General features: G+C 24.5%; 1 protein-coding gene across 2 annotated transcripts; it reads right to left on the bottom strand.

The window, feature by feature from the left end:
• Positions 1-137: 137 nt before the first annotated feature.
• On the bottom strand, positions 138-11,922 carry LOC127286657 (ankyrin repeat and LEM domain-containing protein 2 homolog). Of its 2 annotated transcripts, none has more exons than XM_051313161.1 (10): positions 11,563-11,922; positions 7,643-7,974; positions 5,641-5,943; positions 5,126-5,278; positions 4,109-4,413; positions 3,663-3,810; positions 3,102-3,150; positions 2,905-3,007; positions 933-1,061; positions 138-718 (listed from the first exon to the last, which is right to left on the bottom strand). In XM_051313161.1, exons 1-10 carry the CDS (start codon positions 11,750-11,752, stop codon positions 676-678), a joined length of 1,755 nt encoding a protein of 584 aa, XP_051169118.1. In that variant the 5' UTR covers positions 11,753-11,922; the 3' UTR covers positions 138-675. The 2 variants fall into 2 exon arrangements, with proteins under 2 accessions (XP_051169118.1, XP_051169117.1); XM_051313160.1 differs by having other exon boundaries at positions 3,102-3,225; positions 11,563-11,920.
• Positions 11,923-23,193: the final 11,271 nt, after the last annotated feature.

Here is a 23,193-nt window from a genome sequence, read left to right as displayed (position 1 = left end):
TTTTATAGTAGTAAAAACATTTCTTTTATTTCTCAGAACATAAGATCACTTATTATTTATATATTAACGCATATAAATAATTTACGCTTAAAGTAAAAAATCGCTGCTAACTTTTTTTTTATATATTTATATATATCTTTTCTTTCATCTTTTTTTTTTTTTTTCATTTCTTCAAAATTTAAATTAGCAGCATTATCACACGTTAAAAATCTCCTTTTTTTTCAAATTCAGAGTAGAAAAGTCTGTAGGAAAATATATAATAATCTTTTTTTTGTAGCAAAGAGCTTTACTTCCTCCTTTTTTTTTACTATTTACTTAATAATTATTATTAGCCCTTGAATATTTATCATTTTTTTTTTTCTTTTTTAAATCAACTTTATAGATAAGCGAAAAAGCTGAATTTTTCAAATTTTTGAAAACAAAAAAGAAAGAAAAAGAAACATTAAAAACAAATACTATGAAACTTATTAAAAGTTTCTACATTTTTGTTATCTCTTTTTTTTCTCTCTTTCTCTCTAACTATTTTACTCTTTAATGACATAATGGAATTATCGATGATAAAGAAACTGAAAGTTTTATTGGAATTTTAAATTTGTGGAAAAAGTTTGTACTTGAGATGTCTAATATTTTTTTGGTTTTTTAATTATCAATTAAAACGCAACGCACGTTATTTAATCAGAGACGAAGTTTTCTTCTGATTCCAGGTGTTGATCTGTTTCTGAAAAATAATAAAATTCAATATTTTAACGAATAGATTGATAAAAGATTTTTAAAATTTATATAAATACAATGTTTTTTTTTCAATCAATCATTCCGAATTTATTATTATAATTATAATGAATATTATATTTAAATAAATAAAAGAAAAATTTGTGAAGAAAGTATCAACATATTTTTAAAGTTAGTTATTAATAAAATAATTATTTTATTACCCCGTGGGATTATTTCTCATAATCATTTGCATCTCGTGTTTCCAACGATAAATATTTGGATAATCATATGGCGTGACTGTCGATGGAACTGCATTAAAAACTGCATAATCAGTTTTGGTAGGTGCATTACTAAAAAAAAAAAAAGTATTATTACAGAATTGATACAAAAATATTATTTTATTTTTCTCTGATTTCCAGTCAAAATTAAAATTTTTTCTCTAACCCTAATGAAAATATTTCACGAGGTTTTTAATAATAGGCCTCGGACTTTTTTTTTATTTTTTAAAATTGAATTATTAAAAAAATATATTAACTTGAATTGTTTGCAAAATCAATTATTTTCAATAATTTAAAACAAATTCTTCGAAAATTACACGATTTAAAAACAGTTTTCAATATTGAAAATTCACTTAAATTTTTTATCTATTTTTTTTCTATTTCCATCTATTTTCTATTTTCTAAATTGTTGAATAATTTAATTTTAATAATTTTAATCAAAATTTTCGAAAATTCAATTACATAAAACGTTTTTTCATTATTAAATCTTTAATATTAAATTTTTATTAACATAATTTTTAAAAAATGTCAATATTTCAAGTTTATTAAAATTTTAATTGATAATTTCAAAAATTAAATATTTCAAAACATTTTTCAATTGAAAATTCTCTATAATTTAATTATTTCTAAAAATTTTTTTTTAAATTCTTCGCTAAATTAATTTCTGTAATTACTTTAATACGATTTTTCAAGAATTCAGGGAAATAAAAAATTTTTTAATTAAATAATACTCTAAAATTCTATTATTCTTTAAAGTTTGGTAAAAAAAAAAAATTTTATCAATTAAAATTTATGAAAGTTTCAATTTAAAATCTTCGGAAATTTAATAACTTCAAAAAAAAAAATTTTAACTCAAACTCTTCCAAATTCAATTGGAAATTGAATAATTAATTGAATGTTAATTCAATTGAAAATTTTTTTCCTAAATTTTTAACAATTTTATTTATTTTTTTTTGTTTGTTTAATTAACTATTTCAACAGTTTTTAATTCAATTTTTCAAAAATTAAATTTTTTAAATCTCAAAAATAAATCTCAAAAAATGCAATTATTTCTAAAAGTTTTAACTGTAACTCCATCAAAATTCAATTATTTAAAACATATTTCAGTTGAAAATTCTCTGAAATTCAATTATTGCTTGAATTTTGTAAAACAAAAATGTTATTAATTCAAAATTAAATTCAATTGAAAATTAAAAATTTAAATTGAAAATTAAATTAATTAAATTTAATTTAAAAATTTAAATTGAAAATCTTCGGAAATTCAATTGTTTCTAAACATTTTAAAACAAACTCTTCCAAATTCAATTACTTTTAAAATTTTAATTAAAAATCTTCTGAAATTCAATTATTTCACAAATTTTCATTTAAAATTAATTTTTTTTTCATTATTTTAATCAAATCAGACTTGAAAAATTTTCTTTTTTTTTATATATAATTTTAAATTATTTTTGAAAATTTGTTCTGAAACTGAATTGAAATCTTGAAAATTTGTCTCAATTTAATTCGGCGGTTTAAAAAGAAAAATTCTTGAAACTATTTCTGTGAAACATTCTTACTAAGGAATTAATAAATTTTATTTAATTTCTAATAAAAAATTGTTAATAATAAAAAAAAATATATCAACTAATTAAATTTATTGAAAATAAAAAAATTGTCTTTTTAGAATTTTCTTGTAAAGTAAATCGACTGAAATAATTTTTTTTCCTACAAAAGTCGAACCAAGGCCTAGAATTATAAAAATGTAATGTATAATAAAAAATTCTCTGATTTTTCCCTGAGCCGTGGCAAACCTGTATTATCATTATTTTCTTTCTAAACTAATTGAAAGTAAAAATATAAGTAAAAAAAAAAAACAAATGAAATTAACAATATTAAACATTATTATCAATTAATTAATTAGAAATAATGTACTCACCATTCAATGAATGTTGTCGTTCCTTCTTCCGCTAATTCCATTTTCTCATCCTCTGAACTATTGCAAGACATTGGCGATGAAGGTGGCGTATAAAAATCATCTTCTATAAAATTTAAAAATAAAAATTTTTGTTCAAAAAGCAAAATTATTTATTATATAAAAAGGAGGAAAATTTTTTTTTTCCCCTTCAAACTTACCCGTATTTTCTTCGTCTTCTTCATTGATATGCAAATTACAAGACTCGAACTTATTGCATAAATTAGTCAAATCATTTAAAGGATCGCCATTAACAGTTATTTTATTAGAATTTTGATTGAGTTCCTATAATAAATAATCTATTCATTAATTAAATAAAGCTTAATTTTCTCATAATTATATTTTATAATATTAATAACAACAATTTTTTATTATAATATAAATTTAAAAATAATATAATTAACATTTATTTATTTTATAAATAAATAATTAATTAATTTTTATAATTAAAATTCAGTTTATTACACGAAAAAAAAATTCTTATCTGGAATAGCGATATGTTTCTCTAGAATTGGAAAAACTTTCTCTGTTTCAGTAAAACATATCGCTGTTCCAGTGAAACTTATCGCTGTTTCAGTTAAAGATTTGTTTTCGTGTAAATTTTTCTCTATATTCACTGAAATATTAAAAAAAAAACTAAATTTCCAATAAAATTTTGTAAACCATTTTTTTTATTTTTTTTTTTTGTTTCTGAAAATGAAAATATTTTTTTATTTTCTCACATTTTCAATTGGTATGAAGTATCCTTTGAATCTTGCCTCCAAAAATTTTTCCAATTTCCATAAACCATCGGAGCATCCTAAATCAGCGAAACTATCTAAAAATGGCCAAAATTCCTTCCATGGAACATGATATTCTTCAGCTAAAACTCTAGAGGGTAAAAAATTAATAAATTCAATTCATTTTAATTGGCAATTATTTTTTGTCAATTTATTTTCAAGGATTGCCACAAGAATTTTTCACAAATTGCTCCAAAAAATTTTGCTCTCTCAAAAAAAAAAAAAAATGTTATTAAATTTAATGAATTATAATAGAAATATTAATTAATTTGAAATTAGAAAAAAAAAATTTCCCAAATTTCGCTGATAAAAAATTTTTTCCCCTTAACTTCTCTGACTTGTGGCCACCCTGATTTTTATTATTATTATTTTTTTTTTTTTGAAATTACCTTCCAACTCTTTCGAGTCCTTTTTGAGGATCTTGCAATCGTAGGGATAAATTTTGAATAGGAGTTCTAATAATTTCACGGGTATCCGTGAAGGAATCATTGAGCCTATTTTCACGCGTTGGAGTTAAATGAAGTTTCGTAGGAGTGAAATTAAGCCGCGTAGGCGTACCCTGATAACGTGGTGGTGTTTTCCATTTTCTACGAAATTCTATTGCTTGTGTTTTACTCATAGGTCCGGCAAAGGCATGGACTTCCATTTGAGGACTAATTGGATCAATTTTATATTTCTGCAATACTTCACATTCCTATTCACATAAAAAAATTCATTAAACTTTTTTAATTCAAATAATAATTTTCATTATTATTTTTCAATGTATAATAATAAAACTAATTTCAAATTTAATTTGAATAATTTGAAATAATTTCAGTGTGTCTAGCGCTTTTGTCAAATAAAATAATAATACCTAATAATATAAAATAAAAACAAAAAATAATTTAAAATTATTTTTAAAAAAATGTTCAAAATATGATTTATGCAAATTGTTCGAATTCAAAAGTTTAGAAAATATTTTAAATAATTAAATTTTCGAAGAACTTTATTAAAATATTATTGAAAAAAAAAAATTGATTGTAGTAAATTTTTTAGAAATAATCGAAATTTGAAAAAAGTTGCAGTTAAAATTTTTTAGAAGTAAATAAATTTTTGGAATCCTGTTTTCAATTTTCACATAAAATGTTGTAAATATCGAATTTAAAAATAACTAAAAATTAAAATTCAAGAAATTTTATAAGAGAATCTTTGTTCTTCTTTTTGCCAATTTAATTCTATAATTATTAAATTCATAAATTAAATTTTAATGTTTTTGTTTTAAAATATTGAAATATTTCTGAAATTAAAACTGTTTTTAAATTGAAATTTAAAGTTAAATTAAATTTAAAAATTTTAATGTAATACAATATTCAAAATAAAGGGTAAAACAAATTAATTTTCTAAATCATAATTTAATGTCAACTTACACGAGGACTCGTTGGCGAGAAAGGTTCACCAATTGTCGGTTGCAATGTATCATCTTTAGATCTGAGAACGGGAACGTAAAATTGATCCTCCAATAAAGAACGAATTTGTCTTTTTAATTCTTCGTCGTCACTATTTTTTCTTGCACAAATAATCTACAGTAAAAAATTAAAGAGAAAACATTTAAATTTCAATGTAATAATAATTTCAAAAAAAAAAAAAAAAACTCTCTATATCATTTATATAGACTGCATATTTTTCATTATTTTCAGATTCTTGTAAAAATTTATTATTAAAAATTAAGTTTTTTTTTTCTTTAATTAAAATTATTTAATAAAATAGAAATTAATTTTTTAAGTGTTAAATAATTATTTTTAAATATATAATTTACATATTACTAAAATTAGAAAAGTAATAAATAATTTTAATAATTAAGATAATAATAAGCGAAAAAAATATTCATTATAAACGGGAATAATAATAATAATAATAATAATTAGAAGAAAGAATAAATTACCTCCAAAGGTTTTTGTCTATATTTGTTCAATACATTTTTAACGCATTGAGAATAAGAGACAAGCACTTTAACGGCTTCTTTTTGTCCAAATTTCACAGCAAAATGAAGTGGAGTCTCATTGAGTCCTTTATCTGGTGTATTTAAATAAAGATCAAGTAAAATTTGTGCCCTTAATAAATCAATTTCGCCATAGAGTAATTTTACGAAATTAGGATTATTAATTGTGCTCAATAAGAGTTCGCACATTAAACCTGAATGTGCAGATTTCGTTGCAATGTGTAATGCATTATATCGAGAACCTTCCTGATAAAGTAGAAAAAAAAAACAAAAATATTTTCATATATTATTAATAAAATCATCATTAAAATATACCACGTGTAAAATCGTGTAAAATAATTAAATTTTTTTAAATTTCTAACATAAACAAAATTTTCAAAAATTTCAAGAAAATAGCAAAAAAAATTTTTTTTAAATGTTTTAATATAAGAAAATAATAACTTTTTTTAAAAAAGTATTTTAATAAAATTTCCAATTTTACAATTTTTTTTCTCCTATTGGTAATAAATAATTTATTTAATAATTAACAAAATAAAAAAATCAGGCTTCCGGATCGACTTTCAGGAGCAAAAAAAAGGAGTTTTAGTCAATTTTTTTTTATTTCAATTAAATTCTTTTTATTAGGTAATTAATTATTAATTTCATATTAATAATTATTAATTAATTGCATAGTAAGAATAATTGTTTAGAAGTATTATCAAGAAAATTTATTTTGAATATTTCAAAATTGAAATGTTGTAAAACAAAATTAAAAAAAAATTTAATTATAACAAATTTCTCAAATAATTCTTAAAGGTCCATTTTTTCAAATTTTTTTTTAATGTCTGATGTAACCAATTTATTTGAATTTAAAATTTTAACATAGTTTTTAATTTAAATGGTCAAAAAAATTTCGGAAAATAATTATATAAGTTTTACAGATTTTTGAATTAAATTTTTTTTTTAAATAATTGAATTGAATTTTAAATTTTGAAATAAATTTTCTGCAAATTTAAACTGTTGTATTGTTTTTTTTTCCTTAAATTTCTGACAACAATTCAATTTTAGAAATTTTATTTAAAACTTTGTTAAATAATTAAATTTTCAAAGAAACTTTAAAATTATTGAAAATAAATGAATTTTGAAAGAGTTACAAGTGAAATTTTTTGGAAATAAATTAATTTCTAAAGATTTGTTTAAATTTCAGACAATAATTAAATTAAACAGAATTGAAAATAATTTATTAAATAATTTTAGATAATCTTTCTAAAAAATTAATTGAATTTTCAAAAATTTACAATTCAGATTTTTGAAAATAATTAAACTTTAAGTGTTTTTTAATTGAAAATTTTTTGTGATTTTTGTTAATGTAAAATTTAACAGAAATTAACAGAAAAAAATTGAATTCCAAAAATTTTTAATTTAAAAATGCGTTCAAATAATTGAATTTTTGAAGAATATTATAAAAATCGTTAAAAATAATTGAATCAAGAGTTATTGTTGAAATTATTAAATTTCAGAAAGTTTTAGATGAAAATTTTTGGTATTTTATTTGCTGATTTTTAAAAAAAAATTTAATCAATCATTAAATTTTATAAAATTTTTGATTGGAAAATAGTTTAAGATAATTGAATTTGTGAAAAATTTAATTAAAATTTCTGAAAATATTTCATTTAAAGAACAATTTTTGTTAAAATTTTGTTATATAATTGAAATAAAAAAAGAATTATTTCGTTTAAAAATTGTGTAAAAAATATAAAAAAAAGTCGTATTATCAAAAAAAAAATCGTATAATCCGAGGCCTTGAAAACTATAATGTTTTTTAAAAAATAATTTCAAATTTTTTTTGTTTTGTTAGAATAAGAAAAATTTGTTTAATTAGAAAATTAATTATTTTTCTTTTTAAATATAATATATAATTTTCTTATTTAAATTAGAAAAAAAAACAAAAATTTGTGTAATTTACATGTAAAATTGCAGGAGTATCACCACTGCTAACTAAATATCGTGGATTTTCCCAAATTACAGATTTCACAGCATCCAAATCACCAGCCTCTATTAATTTGCGAAATCGCACTAAATCTTGAGGTTTTGGACCTTTAAAATTACTGTATTTCTCTTCACCAACAACATTTTCTGTGCTGATTGTTGTAACATTGGCATCATTTGTTGATCCACCATTTCGTGAAAAATTTTCAGCATCCAAACGATTTTTAAAGAATTTTAATCTCGCATTCTTGTGACTTTTTATTAATTTTAAAGCATCACTTTTTTCTGTAAAAACGCGAACTTCTTCTTCTGAAATTAAATTTAATATTCATTAAATAATTAACAAAATTAATTCTAAACAGATCGGATGAAGAAAGAAATATAATCATAAAAATTAAATTTTTGAGGAATCTTATATATCTTATATTATAAACAATAGAGAAAAATTGTTTTCATTTTAAAAAATGGTTCTAAGAATGACTAAAATTTGTAGAACGATTAATTTTAGAAAGAAAAAATTTTTTTTTTGTGAAAAAAAGGCCTTTAATGTTTATTTAACGGTGTTCCGTAATGGCAAGCAGTGATTGTCTTTTAAAAATGAGGTACATTTAACTTCGAAAATATAATTCTCCCATTTCGGACAGAAATGTCAAAATCGGAAAAAATGCCAGTTATTCTGAGTTTGTGTACTTTCATTTGCCTCAAAGAAATTAAAAATTTATTCACATATAAAACGACAGGAAGTAAAAAAGGAAGAGTAGGGTAACGGGTACAGTGACCGATACCCTGGGCATAATTTCAACTTTAAATGACATTTTATCAGAATTTATTAAAGATTTAGTTATAAAATAAATTTCAAATAAAAGATTTAGGTTAAAATTTATAGTACATAAGTTTAAAATTAAAAAATTCTTTGATAAGAATTTATAATATTAATTTAAAAATATATGGTATGAAAACAAAGAAACGATACCCTTTAATAAAATGAAAAATATTTAAACTACTATTTAAATAAAATGATATTTATTAATATTATCACAAATTTTATTATTCAGATTTAATGTACAAAAAAAGTTGCTTTTAAAATATAATTATTTAACAATTTCTTCATATTTATAAAATTTGTAATCAATAAAGAAAATTTTTTGAGGTTAGTTTTCTAGAAAGTAAAATATTGAGTAAAATATAAACATATAAAATTTTGTGTCATTTGTATCAGTTTCTAAATAGCGTATATTAATTAATTTACTAGTGATATTTAATTCAATATTATTATTTCTATAGTTATTATCGTTTTTAATAGCATGTGTCGATCACTGTCAGGGTGTCGTACACTGAAAATTTGCGTAGTACTGAAATTTACCGTCTGGGGCAGCACCTGACGGCTACAAAAAAATTTTAAGGCCAGGTCCAAGTCGATGCGATTTTTCCACGGAAAATCTATGTAAAAATTGGAGGCGCATGATTTTTCCCAAAAATTAAAAAGTTCGAAATTTTAATTCATCGAATTACATTAAGTCGATATTTTATTTGATCGATAATAAAAGTGGCCGATATTTTATTTAGTCAATATTTTATTTTATCGAAATTCTAAATGATAGACATTTATGAAGGTCGACATTTTATTCAGTCGATTTTTTATTTGGCCGAAATTCTAAATGATCGACATTTAAAGTGGTCGAAATTTTATTAGTTAGATATTTTGTTTGGTAAATATTCTAAATGAACGACATTTAAAGTGGTCGATATTTTATTTGTTCAATATTCTAAATGATAGAAATTTAGAAGCATCGAATTTTATATCCATCGAAATTTAATTTGGTCGATATTTAAAAAGCTCAACATTTTTTTAGCTATACGAATTTCCTTTCTATGTAGTTTGTCGGTAAAGTACATTGAAATTTTGCGGGAAATTTGAAATTATTGTTGTAAATAATAATAACAACATAGAGAGGAAACTCGTATAGCTAAAAAAATGTTGAGCTTTTAAAATATCGACCAAATTAAATTTCGATGGATATAAAATTCGATGTTTCTAAATAAGGCAGCACCACCTATATCGAAACTAAAATTTTGGAAAATTATTTACAGTATTTACTTGAAAGGAAGACATAAAAATACTTTTTCCTTTAGGATAATTGATTATTGTCAAGAAATATTCCAGCTAAAACTTTTTTTGAGTTGAAAAAATGAAAAAAAATTAATGACGATAAATTAAATATGAGCATATTTTTTTACAAAAACTTTTAAAATATTTTCTCGGAAATAACAAAAAAAAATGCAATTTTCATTTGGAGAATTAATAAACACTAAAAAATATACCAATATTATATAAATATTCACCAATCACAAAAATAACAACAAAAACTTTTTTTTAACATAACACATCAACACTATTTTACTGATTTTGACAGCCATTTGGTAGATAATAAATGTCACAAGTTATTTCGTGATTCTTAAAAGTTTTCGTAAAAAAATATGCTCATATTTAATTTATCGTCATTAATTTTTTTTCATTATTTTAACTCAAAAAAAGTTTTAGCTGGTTGATTTCTTGACAATAATCAATTATCCTAAAGGAAAAATTAATTTATTGTCTTGCTTTCAAGTAAATACTGTAAATAATTTTCCAAAATTTTAGTTTCGATATAGGTGGTGCTGCCTTACTAGGACCTACCCTTAAACAGTCGGATTAGGTCCCGCGTATCACATTTTAATAAGTTAGTAAAGAAAAGAAAAAATTAAAAAAAAACTTTTTAAATAAACATAATGTTATCAAAGACAATGAAAATTTACTAGCAAAAGTTACAAAAAAAATTAAAAATTTCAAAATTTTTTGAGTGTATTCAAATATCCACAATTATGTATCGAGATTTTAATCTAATTGATATTATTGGTAAGTTTCATGCGAATCGGTCAAGAATTATAGGCTGCAGGTGTGTCTAATTATCAAAAAATTCAATTTTTTTTTCAAAAAAAAATTAAAAATTTCAAAATTTTTTGATTATACTCAGATTTATTTGATTATATATCGAGTTTTTAACATAATTGATATTTTTGGTAAGTTTTATGCGAATCGGTAAAGAATTATGAGCTACACGTCTACCTAAAAATCAAGCAAAAAAAAAATTAAAAATTTTTTGACTGTTTTGAAATTTCCTGTAATGTATATCGAGATTATAACCTAATTAATATTATTTATAAGTTTCATGCGAATCCGTTAAACTGTATAGGCTCCAGTCGTGGCTAAAAATCAAAAAATCATAAATTTTTCAGTTTTTTGAGCCTAATTTTTATATTTTTTTGCCATTCCTCCCATTTTCACAACAAAAATTATTTTTTTTTTCATTTTTTACCCGGCAAAAAAGGTTTGAACAAAATCGTTAAAGAACTTTTCGAGATATTCAATTATTTTAGTCGAAAAATGCCAATATTTTGAGAAAATTTATTAGCGGAATTTTTTTTTTTACCTTGCGTCTATTCTCTACCGTAAATTTTGATATTTCATTTTTCACAACTGAGTAATTAATTTGTTTAAATAATTTTCCTCAAGAAATAATTCTCTTACATTCAATAAAAAAAAAATGGTTAATATTTTCTAAATTATTTTTCATTTTACTTTTTTCTTGTTAAAAAATTTGAATTTGCTTCATTAATTTAAAAGAAAATTAAATATATTAACCAAACTTTAATATCAATAAAATTATATTTATATAAAATTAAACCGTTTTTTTTAATAAATAAGATTATAATTACGATAATGTAATAAAAAATTCAATACTTGCATTCAAGGGCATTCCTTAATAACAATATATACATATATCGATAAATAAAAGGAAAAATGAAATATAAAAATAAAAAATTATAAAAAATAATTGCGATAAAAAATATACTAACTTGCATCGCCTTTTTCGTTGTCGCCAGGAATAAAAACAGCGTAAAAAATAGTGTTATTTGAATTGAGGTTAGATTCTCCTGAGCGCAAATTATACGCTGGAGAATTTTCTTTATTCTCACTCATACCCGAATTTAATCGTAAAACTTGTTGAAAATAATCAACAAAACTTGTGATCACGCTTTGTGACATATGTCACGGGCTAAAGTACCCGCATATATATTTTATATTTATATATATATAAAAAAAAGGAAGACAAAATTATTTGCAAAATATTTATACGTGTGTGTTATTAAAGTGAATATTTTTCAAAACTGTCAAGTTTGACACATGAAGCAACACAGTGGTTGCCAGTCGCAGCAAGATTTGTTAGTTGCATATTTTGGTCGTAAGGTTTGATGTATTTAAAGTAGAAGATCTAAAATATGAACATGAAAATAAACATGAAAGAACATTGAAAATGTGAACCATGATCAGATATAGGTATGTGGTAAACTAAAAATTGTGGAGAGGGCCTTAATCAGTAACTGGTGGTGGTGGGGGCATTGAACTCAAGTTTTGTATTAAAACCGTTAAAACTATATATTTAATTTCAAGTTATTTATATAGTAATACTCGTAAATATGTTTTAAAGATTTTAAATATTATTCAATTAAAATAGAATTTAGGTTATATGTTTATAATTTTCTTCATATAAAACATCAATATAAGAAACTACATGATACTAACATAACCTCAAAATACTTCGAAATGTGTTTGAATCCTCTTTCAGAATCAGAAATTATCAAGAGTTTCTTTAAGATTCTATCAAATAAGTTTGATAGAAAAGCTATCCAGAACAATACTTTGAATCAAAAAATTGTCTCTTGTTTGTTCCATTAATTATACAAAGAAAGTTCTAACAAAGTGAATTATTAAAATTAATATCCAACAATGTGATGTAATTAAATTAAATTAAATTTTTGAATAAAAATTTAAAAAAAACAATAAATTCGAAGTTTTATGAGTAAGTTACTATTATTAGTGTAAATTTAAGGTGGTTTAAACAGAGATAATACATAGTTGCTTATTTTTTTCTCAAAATAAAGTAATTTTGCCCTGCATTTTACCCATTTTTCATACGTTTTTGTATTTTTTTTTTTTTTAAAAAAAAGAGGTATAACTTTTTTGTTTTAATCGCTATTAAAAATTGTAAAAGAAAAAAAGTGTTTATTTTTACTCGTATTTTTCGAAAAAAAATTGAAAAATTTTATTTTTTTGAAAAATGCGAATTTTTGAAATTTAAAAAAAAATTAGAATAATTTTGTTAATTTTTGACAAAATCATCGGTCAAACGAACTCAGGCGAGATTTTGGTACACTTAACACAGTGGTCAGGAAGACGAAAAAAGTTTGCGTACGATAATAACGACGAAATCGAAACATGTAGAGTAATACTTTAGATGTACAGAAAACCGAAAATCACAGAAACAAAATCAGAGCGGTTCATGTGCATAAAATATTTACAATTTTGTCATTTTTATAGGTAATTTTTATATTTATCGCATATTATTGAAAGCTTAACAAATACATTATGATAAAACAATGTAAATTTACTTATGGTATTCAATGCATTATATTTTTGTTCAGAAAAATTACATTCATTTGTTTTATAACCTGATAAGTTTGTTTAGTTTACGATTAGTCACGAATCCTATAATGTTATTCTATCGCAGTTTGCATTCAAGATTTAATTTCGGTATTAATATTGTTTTTTATGTAAATAGAAGTGAATTTTATACATGTCATATTTTGAGTGCATAAAATGTATCCATCTTTGTAACAAATTTTCAAGAGTGACAAATATAAGTGTACAATGCTTTTGCAATTTAAAAACAACTTTAAAAAACTAATTTCAATTGAGGATCAAGTTTTCAAAAGTTGATAAATCCATATTTTGTTTTTTTGAGAAATTTAAAAAATGGCATTTTTCACATAACCAACCATTTTATGCACATGAACTGCTCTGATTTTGTTTCTGTGATTTTCAGTTTTCTGTACATCTAAAGTATTACTCTACATGCTTCGATTTCGTCGTTATCGTACGCAACCTTTTTTCGTCTTCCTGACCACTTTAATTAAAGTGTATACCAAATTTGAAGTCGATTCATTAAAATTTGTTTGAGTTATCGTCGGACCAAATTTTATCTACAGACATACATACAGACAGACATTTTTTAAGACCCATTTTTTCGGCATAAGAAAGTCTCAAAACGTCGAGATTCACTGGAATTAGAGAATGCTCAAAATCGCCCAAATGTAATACCTTCTCATTATGATGAGAATGTAAAAATAGGAAAGTAATATATAATAACAACTGCGACTTTATGCATGCTTCTTCCATCTGACGGCGATCGGACATAATGAACCAGTCATTTTATAGAGCGATAATAATAATTATTATTGAGGGGGGGCGGATGAATAAGCTCTAAAACAAATTTGTTAGAAGTTCCATTGGATAGAATTTTAATCAGCAGAATATTAATTTGCCAAAAAGTCAATTTGATTGAATTTTAATTGGTCAGAAAATCAATTTTATCGAATTTTAATTTGATAGAAATTCAATTAATCACGTTTCAGAAATTCTTACTCAAGAAAGTTCATTATTTTGTTCGAATATTAATTTGCCAGAAATTCAATTTCACTGCTGAAAATCAATTTGACCGAAATATTTCGTCGCAAATTTTAAAATTAACCAATCCCAATTTACTTCATAATTTCCTATTGGTCAATTTTAAAATTCGCGCCGAAATATTTCGGTCAAATATATTTTCGGTGAAATTGAGTTTCTGGCAAATTAAAATTCGACCAAATTGAATTTCTGTCAAATTGATTTTCTGCCTAATTAAAATTCAATCAAATTGTCTTTTTGGCAAATTAATATTCTGCTGATTAAAATTCTATCAAATGTTACTTCTAACAAATTTGTTTTAGAGCTTATTCATGCGTCCCATTAAAGGTCTCTCTTTGCTAAAGAATTTCAGAGACTGTTCAGCACTATTAATATTAATTATTAATTAGCCGTAAAATTAATAAAAATTATTAAATTTTATATTTCTTTTTCAAAGAAAATTAAATTCAAGATCAAATTTTACTATCTAAATTATTCCTATTCTTTATTATTAAATTTTCACAGTTGTCAAACTAACCTGTTTTTCATGAAATTCAACTTAAAAAACTAAATTCTATCGTGATTCTACCATAAATAACTAAAAATATAGACCACTAACAACTTCAGGTGGAATATATAATGGAAATGACCTTTAATGTAAAAATATTATTTCATTTAATAATATTTAAATATCCACCTTCAAAGAAGATTCACAGGAACCTCAAGGGACGCTTCCCTATGAAGATTCCACACTGAAACAATTATTGTGAGACTATTACTGGCTTATTTCATGCCAACAACCAGAGCTTTCTGCCTCAGGGTGCAGTTATATGTTGATGTAATAGCAGAATGCAAAACTAAAAATAATGAGAGTGAAAAGGATACTGATATATCCCTGTCCTTTTCACTCTCATTATTTTCGGTTTTGCATTCTGCATTTACATCAACATGTAAATCCAACCTCAGGGTCCGCTATTCACTTTTTCTGAACAAAAAGCGAATCCTAAGACAGAAAGCTCTGGTTGTTGGCATGAAATAAGCCAGCAATAGTCTCAACATAATTTTTTCAATGTGGAATCTCAGGGAAGCGTCCCTTGAGGTTCCTGTGAAGCTTCTTTGAAGGTGGATATTTAAGGGCTCTGGAAAATTTCCTGTGAGCTTCTATTTGAATATCCACGATCTTCACAAAAACATTCTAGGAAGCATTGGATAGAAAAAAAATTTTTTTTTGTGATCGATTGATTATTTTTTTTTAAATTTACGATTTTTGGCTTATTACTGTTTTTCTTATTCAACAATGAGACGAAGTTATGAAGTTAAGTTTTTACGTTAATTAACATAATCCGATGCTGTGAGATTTATAATTTTTTTTATTATATTCTCTATTTTATTGGGTGGTGAAGAAAATTGAGCTATTCTTTGTGAATTTGTTTTTTCTCTTCTTTTTAATGTCTTTCATAATTAGCTCAAGAAAATATACATACATTCATTAATAATAATCTGGAAAATCTATTATTTTATCACGCGGTACGCTGCTACTTTCTTTGCTGCCGAACTCAACATTTTTCCCATTGACTGTGGAGTCATTTCCAAAAGAAACTCCATAATCTCAACCACTATTGGATGACGATTATATATATTTAACAATTCAATCACATCATCATGATTAAATAGACGCATATTTATTATAGAATTTGTAATGTCATTAATAAATTTATATATTACTAAATAGTTAAACCGTGTCTCACAACCATTCTTAGAACGATATCCAGACATTTTTAATATTTTTTTAAGCATTCGTCTAATTGTAACTGTATATGACAAATTGCTTACCTTTGATTGAGGTAAATGCAATAACATTGAATGACTAGTAAACCAAATTGATAGAAAACTCGTTAATGAAATATTAACCGAGTCGAGTACACGTTTGTGCATTAGAATAAATTGTCTATCATCACGTGTCAATAGAGCCAATATTCGCCAACCATTGGAATTAAATGTAACATTATCATCATCATCTTTCGTTAAAAATTCATCATCATCATCATTATTTGTAATTTGCTGTTCGCTTAAATATTTTTCCATACTTAAAATATATTTCTTTACACAATTACGATCAATCGTTAACAAATGTTGATACCAATGATGTAATGAATCTAAATTATGAACATGACCAAGTTTACGATTAATAAAAATGCGCATAAATTCGTCAGCCTCCTCAATAAGGGCTTCATGAACAGATATCAATACCATATTTGCAATAACGTCGACTATAGAAATATGATTCAATTCTAATTCTGTGCATTCTATTCTAATTGCTGGATAGCCCATTAATAGGGGTAAATGAAAAAGAACTGTTACAGCTGCAGCATAAATAATATAAGGTTTTCGCATTAATGTAACGAGACGTTGTAACATCATTGATATATGTTGTAATCCATGAAGATCCATTATGTTTGCGTCTTGTCGTAATATTTGACGTAAATGTATCATAATTTTACACACTTCATCACGTTTTGCATTGTAATCAAAAAATATCAATGAATAGGCTTCATTGAAATCTGATAGATAATCGGCACATGTAAGTTTACAACTATTAATTAATCTTGTAATTTTAGTCAAGACATTCTCAAATTTTGTTCCTTCAATATGTGGCATTAACATTTTTTCTATTAACAAATTAAATTCTTCTGATGAAATACACCAAGAATTATTGATAACTTCTTCAATAGCAATGCTATCATCAGAATATGGTAGAAGATGTTGTAGAACATAAATTTGAAGTTTTACAACATTTGTCAAAGCTTCTAAGTCGAGAAAATCAACAACAACGGATATTGGTAACGAGATCACATTGTTGTTATCGTCAACTACAATCCTATAGACGTTTTGATATTTAACGTAAACTGCCATTATTTTACTATTATCAAATAAATATAAAAGGAAATATTACAGTAACTATTGAATACTGAGTTTTAGAAAAAATTATTTAATTTTTTCTTATTAAGTCTCGTTTCTTATTTCTTACCTCGTGTTCTTATTTATATTTTTCGAATTAATTTTTGATTATAATGTAAATTATTTATTTGTCAAATCATTAACACTCCAAGAACATCTGGCTATAGTGGGGTTCAAATTCAAAAGAATATAATAAAAATAGATGACGATGAAGAAAATATCACTATTGTACGAAAGCAATCTGAAAATGATTCATATTAGTCTGGATGAAAAGATAAATCCGAGATTAGTTCGAAATTGACATGAAATAAATCCGCAATTAGCCAGCAACAATTTGAATTTATTTAGATCAAAATACAATTCAAAATGATTTCAGAATAATCCAGAATTTGTATGTTTATCCGCAAATACACAGAGAAAAATGGGATTGTTATGTAAACAATTTTTGAATTGTTGTCAGTAGATTTGTTGATATTACAATTCGAAATGTTAATATTACAATTTAGATTGTTGTCAGTACAAATGTATGTTGTTTTAACAACAATACGAATTTCTTGTTGTCAGTTTTGTTCAGTTTGCAATTCCGTACAGTTGTAGAAGCAAACTCTCTGTCGATTGCTGATGGAACAATCCGGATTTGTTCAACTGACAAATTTATTGTTCCATGTCATGTGGTCATCTTGAATTTTCTCAAACTGGCGTGCAGATCGTCGCGTGGTTTGCTTCTGGCACATGTGCCACTTTTGCTTTTATTATTAGTTTTTTTTTAAATGACAAAGTGCTGTTAAATAATGAATCCGGTTAAAGTGAGAAATCTATTACAAATGTGGTGAATGGATGAAGAGACAATTTCATCGTTTATACGGTTACTATTGAACATAACCTTACCTTAAAAAATACAAAATGTATATTAAATATTAATTAACAACTTTCAACTCAAAATAATTTATTAGTTTCAGGTAAAAGAATTTGATTCAGAAGCTGCATATGTTCTGCAGATTTTAATGCAAATGAAACTGGTGATATGACCTACCGAAATCTGCTGTCGATTATTTTGGAAGGCGAAGAAACTGAACAAATCGTATTAGACGGACCAAAGCTTTGTTAATAAAACAAATTGTATTGCCGATTTAACAATTTAGTTTTGTTATTTCAACTGTTCCATAACAATTTTCTTTGTTCATCAAACAATTCTGTTTTTTCACCGAACAATCCCATTTTAACAATTTTTTTTGTCCCAACAACAAATAGAACTGCTGGTTCTATATTGACAATCCGGAATTGTTGTGTGGACTTAATTTTTAGTAACCATAACAATTCAGATTAAGTACCGTCAAAAAACTGAGTCCGTAATAATCTGAAATCTTTATGTGGAAAATCCGGTATTTGTCCACAATAATCCTAGTTTAATTTGGTAATAAAATCCTAAATTAAAATAAGTCAACACTTGCAGGTTGCACTTTGAAATTTACAAAATTCATAGAAACCGAAAACATTTGTAAGCAATAAAATGTAAAAAATATAACCGTGAAATCGAAATAAAACTATGAGTGCATTCTCTAGATATTGACGATTAGTCCGAAAACAGTCAGGAATTTTTACCATCAGGGCAGTTTTATTCCTATTATGACGTTTTTTAAATGAATATAATTGGTTCTTTATAATTATTTAAACCCGTCCCTACTCTTCTGTCAAGTAAAGTATATAAATAAAGGTTGAGTCTCGCGCGCGACTTACTTTCATCTACATCACTTGTCCATTAAGGATGAAATTTAAGTGTGATGACGCGTGATGCAGGTAGTATATTAAAAGAATACTTTATGAGTTCGCTTCACAAAAAAATATATAGCCTATTCCGTTTATAATTAATTTTTATTCCTTCAATTAACACAAATAATACAATAAAATTCCACAACATTTATTTTAAAATGTAAATAATTATTTTATCACATGCATTTTCCTCTCATACATATTCTGTTAAAAATAAAATTTTCCACATATTTTCAGAATATTTATAAAATGTATTTCAAAATTTTCATGAGTCATTATTAAAAATCTTTAACCTCGGCAAATTTCTTTAAAAAATATTTAATAAATTTGTTCACTTGCAATTATATATATATACAATTACAAACAATATCTATTAAGGTCTAGGTATTAAGTTTAACTTAATGTAAATCTCATCTCTTTTAATATAAATACCTGCAACTAAGACAAGTAGTAACACAATCATGATGATTATGAAATATATTTTAGAAGTTTTCATAATAAAATTTATTATTTATTCTTCAATATCTTTTTATTTGTTCAAAAATAATTGTATTAAATTTTGGATTTTATTATCACTCTTATATAGATACAATATATATATATATATATATATATAATTATATCAAACGAATAAAATATTACAAAATTTATCAGATTTAGGATCAGAATTATTATACAAGTTGACTCGAGTGCTAAAAAATACTTTGATATCATAGCAGAATATTAAAAACATTTTAACAATTTTAATTAAGTTAGAAGTATTTTTTCTTTACTTTGCAGATATGGGAGGATTTCCAGATTGTTCGAGGATCTAAAATTGAGAATGCATTGTTATAATTTGTTCCATAATGTTCATTTTATTCTCACATAAATTTGCCCCTATATTTCAAATACACTTCTAATAATTTTTTTCTATACAACAATAAGTTTTCAAGACATTAATTTATTCAGTATCGTCACTTTTACATTGTGAAAGGCATAAGCGACACTTTGTGCTATAAATTAAAAAGGAATAATATTAATCAATCTGTAACTAACAACTTGTAAAGTAATTTAAGAAGAAAAAAGAAATAAATTTTAATTAATTCTGCATTAAATATGTGAGTTAATTTTTTGAAAATACAATAAGATTGCCTTTTTATAATCTTGTAACATTTATTTCAGTACATTTTAAATATTGAATAATTGTTTAAAATGAAAAATTAGCTAAAACAAAAAATTCTAATTGTAAGATATAACAATAATCGTTAATTTTACAGGGATTATAGCATTAGTAATATTAAAAATGATGATTTAGAAAAATTACAATCATCAGCAGAGGTCTGTACATCAGCTCAATTAACTGACATTACAAAACGTTGGTGGAAATTAAAAGCAAAACGACTAAATATCACAAATAATAAAAATTTAAAAGGCTTTTATGTACGAACAAATTATCCATATGAGTACAAGCGCTCTAAAAGACATAAACTTAAAATGGATAAAAATCGTCATTTCATTTATATTCCACCGTTACAATTGCATACCCGTGACTCTATATATGAAGTACATAAAATGATGATACGCGATATTAAAATGCCTTATTTTGGTCTAATGGCTGCATTGGGTATTGATATTAATGATAATAAATCACTTGAAAAAATTTACAAAATATTAAAAATAAATTTACGACGAAATCACTTTCAACATGAAATAACAAAAAACATTGACACAGCTCGATTGTATTATCAAATGTGCGAAAAGAATTGGCATATTTGGTATCGATTGCTTTTCGATTGGATCATTACAAAATGTCAATTAAAATTAAAACTACATCAACCAGAATCAATTAATTTATTTCTTATATCACTGCAAAAATGGATTAAAGAAAAATGGGTTGTTACTCAATTGCAAGAGTATCAACCATTGACTACAATTAAACTTACAAATGGCCCAATAATTAAACAAATACAAGGACGCGATAGTTTTATACGAAGACAAATTCTTTCGCCAAAAATTTTTATGCTTCGTTCACAAATATCCTTACGTTTTGATTTGCGTCCTAATCAACTTGTCCTTCCACAATCAATGATGCGACACATACCAGCCGCCGCTATTGCAAACTATAATCACAGTGAAAACAGTTTATTTCAACTTAATCAACCAATTCAACAGCCAGAAAAATTTATACCACTGTCTCAGGGATTTGCATGTGTAATTAAACGCGATCCAGTACTATGCAAAAGTTCTATTGTTTACATTGATGAATTGGCCTTTGCTGATACAGATCTTTTTCACATAGGACCATATTCAATAATTGGACAAAATGCCGATTTTGATGGTGATGCAGAAAATTGTTGTTTCATTGATAATTCATTGGCTAGTATGGAATTAGAATTAAATACATCACCATCTGCTGCCATGTATTTAGGACAAATGAAACTGAGATGTACTTTTACCGAAACACACATATTGTATATGCATCAACGTCAATTACCATTACAGTCACAACGACATCATCAACGTTATGAGGAAATTTTAAAATTATCAACAGTCAATTGGCTTTCGTGCATTGAAAATGTAACTAGTCTTTTTAATTTAGAAAAAAAGTATCCAACAAATTTAAATATCTTTAATTTTATTGAACCAACAAATAATGCTTTGTCCATTCTAATGTTATCCACTTATGTCGATTATGGTTCGGCTGAAACTTTAAAACTCTTTGTGGAAATTAATAATAGTGTTCTTGAAATATCCAATAATGGTAAAATTAATAATCTTTATACAATACCACTTGACGAATGTATAAATGGAAAAATTGAGCCAACACTATTAAGAATGGTTATGAGTGGTGCAAAAGGATCTCTACAACATTATATAAATTTTCTTGATGCAACAAAATCTTCAGTCAATACTATGCCTAATATTAATGTAACTAATGATAAAATATTTACAATTCATGATTTACGGGAAAATTCTAAAATTAGTAATTTTGACATTTATAATAAATCACTTGAGGCATTACGTGAAATTGGTAAAGCGGCTAAAAATGTGCCTGACAATGGACACGAATCATTTAAAACAATTATCGAATTCAATGGTATTACATTTACGGAAAAACAAATTGAATATAATGGCACGTGTATTTTACCATTTCCAAGTGCTGAACTTTTTTTCTCACATATGAATTTTTCACCGCATCTTGTGCGTTTACAATTTAATAAGGCTTTGGATAAAATAGAACTGAGACGATAGAATAGAATTTATTTTGTCTTAGAAGTTGATTTTGCGTATGTCCCTTGGAACGTACCTCAATTTTTATTTAAGATCCAATTTAAAATTAACTCGATAATAAAAGCAAAAATAGAAATGATAAATCCAATGAGCGGAAGAAACTGCATTTGACATATAATTACATTAGACTTTGGTACTTCAGAATTGCAAGATTCATCAATTTGAGTGAAACCAACTTTAGGTGTTTTATAAGATTTCATCCACATATTGGCTATACCGGAATCAATTAATCTTTGAATTAATTGACCAATTCGTTTCGCGTATGGTGAGCCTGGTGCAAGCACAGTGCATCCTGAACCAAATAGAAAATTGTCTAGAATAAATTTAGTAACTGGTTGTCCACATTTATCTCTTTTGTCACGTAGCATTGGTTCAACTTGTGCAATGTCCACAATGCAAGCAATATTTTTATATTTCAACTAGACAAAGACTGCGCGCGCAAAGCGCGCGCCTTTTTCGTTGGTGTTTAGTACTTAGTCAAAAAGAAAGCGAGTTATTAAATTTTTCTAAAAATATATAAAGTTGTTGCATAATTAATTTAAATTTTTGTTAATATCAGCAAAATACTTTGTAACTGCACTTTTATTACACTAAGTACACATAATTGTCAGTCTAACCATTTCTTGACAATCATAGAAAATTTAAAAAAGAGCCCGTGGAGAAGTTTCCCTAAGTTTCCTTATCGAAAACTAAAATTTGGTAAGTTTCTGATATGGAAAAATGCAGAATTCTGGTTAGGTCCTGATGTTTTTGGTGACGCTTGTTTTTCTCAAAAATTAGTTTTAATGGTTAATAGTGAGAAGAATAACAAGAACCCTACGATTGCTCTTTGAGAACTTTCAATTTAACTTTCAATTTAACTTTTATTTAACTTTCAATTTTTGATTAATTATAATTTCAGGTTATATTACTATATTATTCTTTATAAAAAATATAATTAAACTGTAAAAAGAAAATTTGTAGTTTATATAATTCATTAGAAA

The sequence above is a fragment of the Leptopilina boulardi genome, unplaced genomic scaffold, assembly GCF_019393585.1.
Source record: "Leptopilina boulardi isolate dan_hultmark-lab unplaced genomic scaffold, ZJU_Lbou_2.1 LbouV2_362, whole genome shotgun sequence".
Lineage (NCBI taxonomy): Eukaryota > Metazoa > Arthropoda > Insecta > Hymenoptera > Figitidae > Leptopilina > Leptopilina boulardi.
The sequence above is the reverse complement of the archived record's forward strand: the minus strand, read 5'-3'. Positions and strand labels throughout refer to the sequence as shown.

Bases quoted from the DNA above. Each gene is read 5' to 3' on its own strand.
- LOC127286657 (XM_051313160.1), bottom strand. From the start codon at position 11,752: ATGTCACAAAGCGTGATCACAAGTTTTGTTGATTATTTTCAACAAGTT. The intron at 5,944-7,642 runs GTAAATTACACA...CTACTTTATCAG, and splicing joins ATACTCCTGCAATTTTACAT to GAAGGTTCTCGATATAATGC. The intron at 1,062-2,904 runs GTGAGTACATTA...TTTTTTTTTTAG, and splicing joins ACGACAACATTCATTGAATG to TAATGCACCTACCAAAACTG.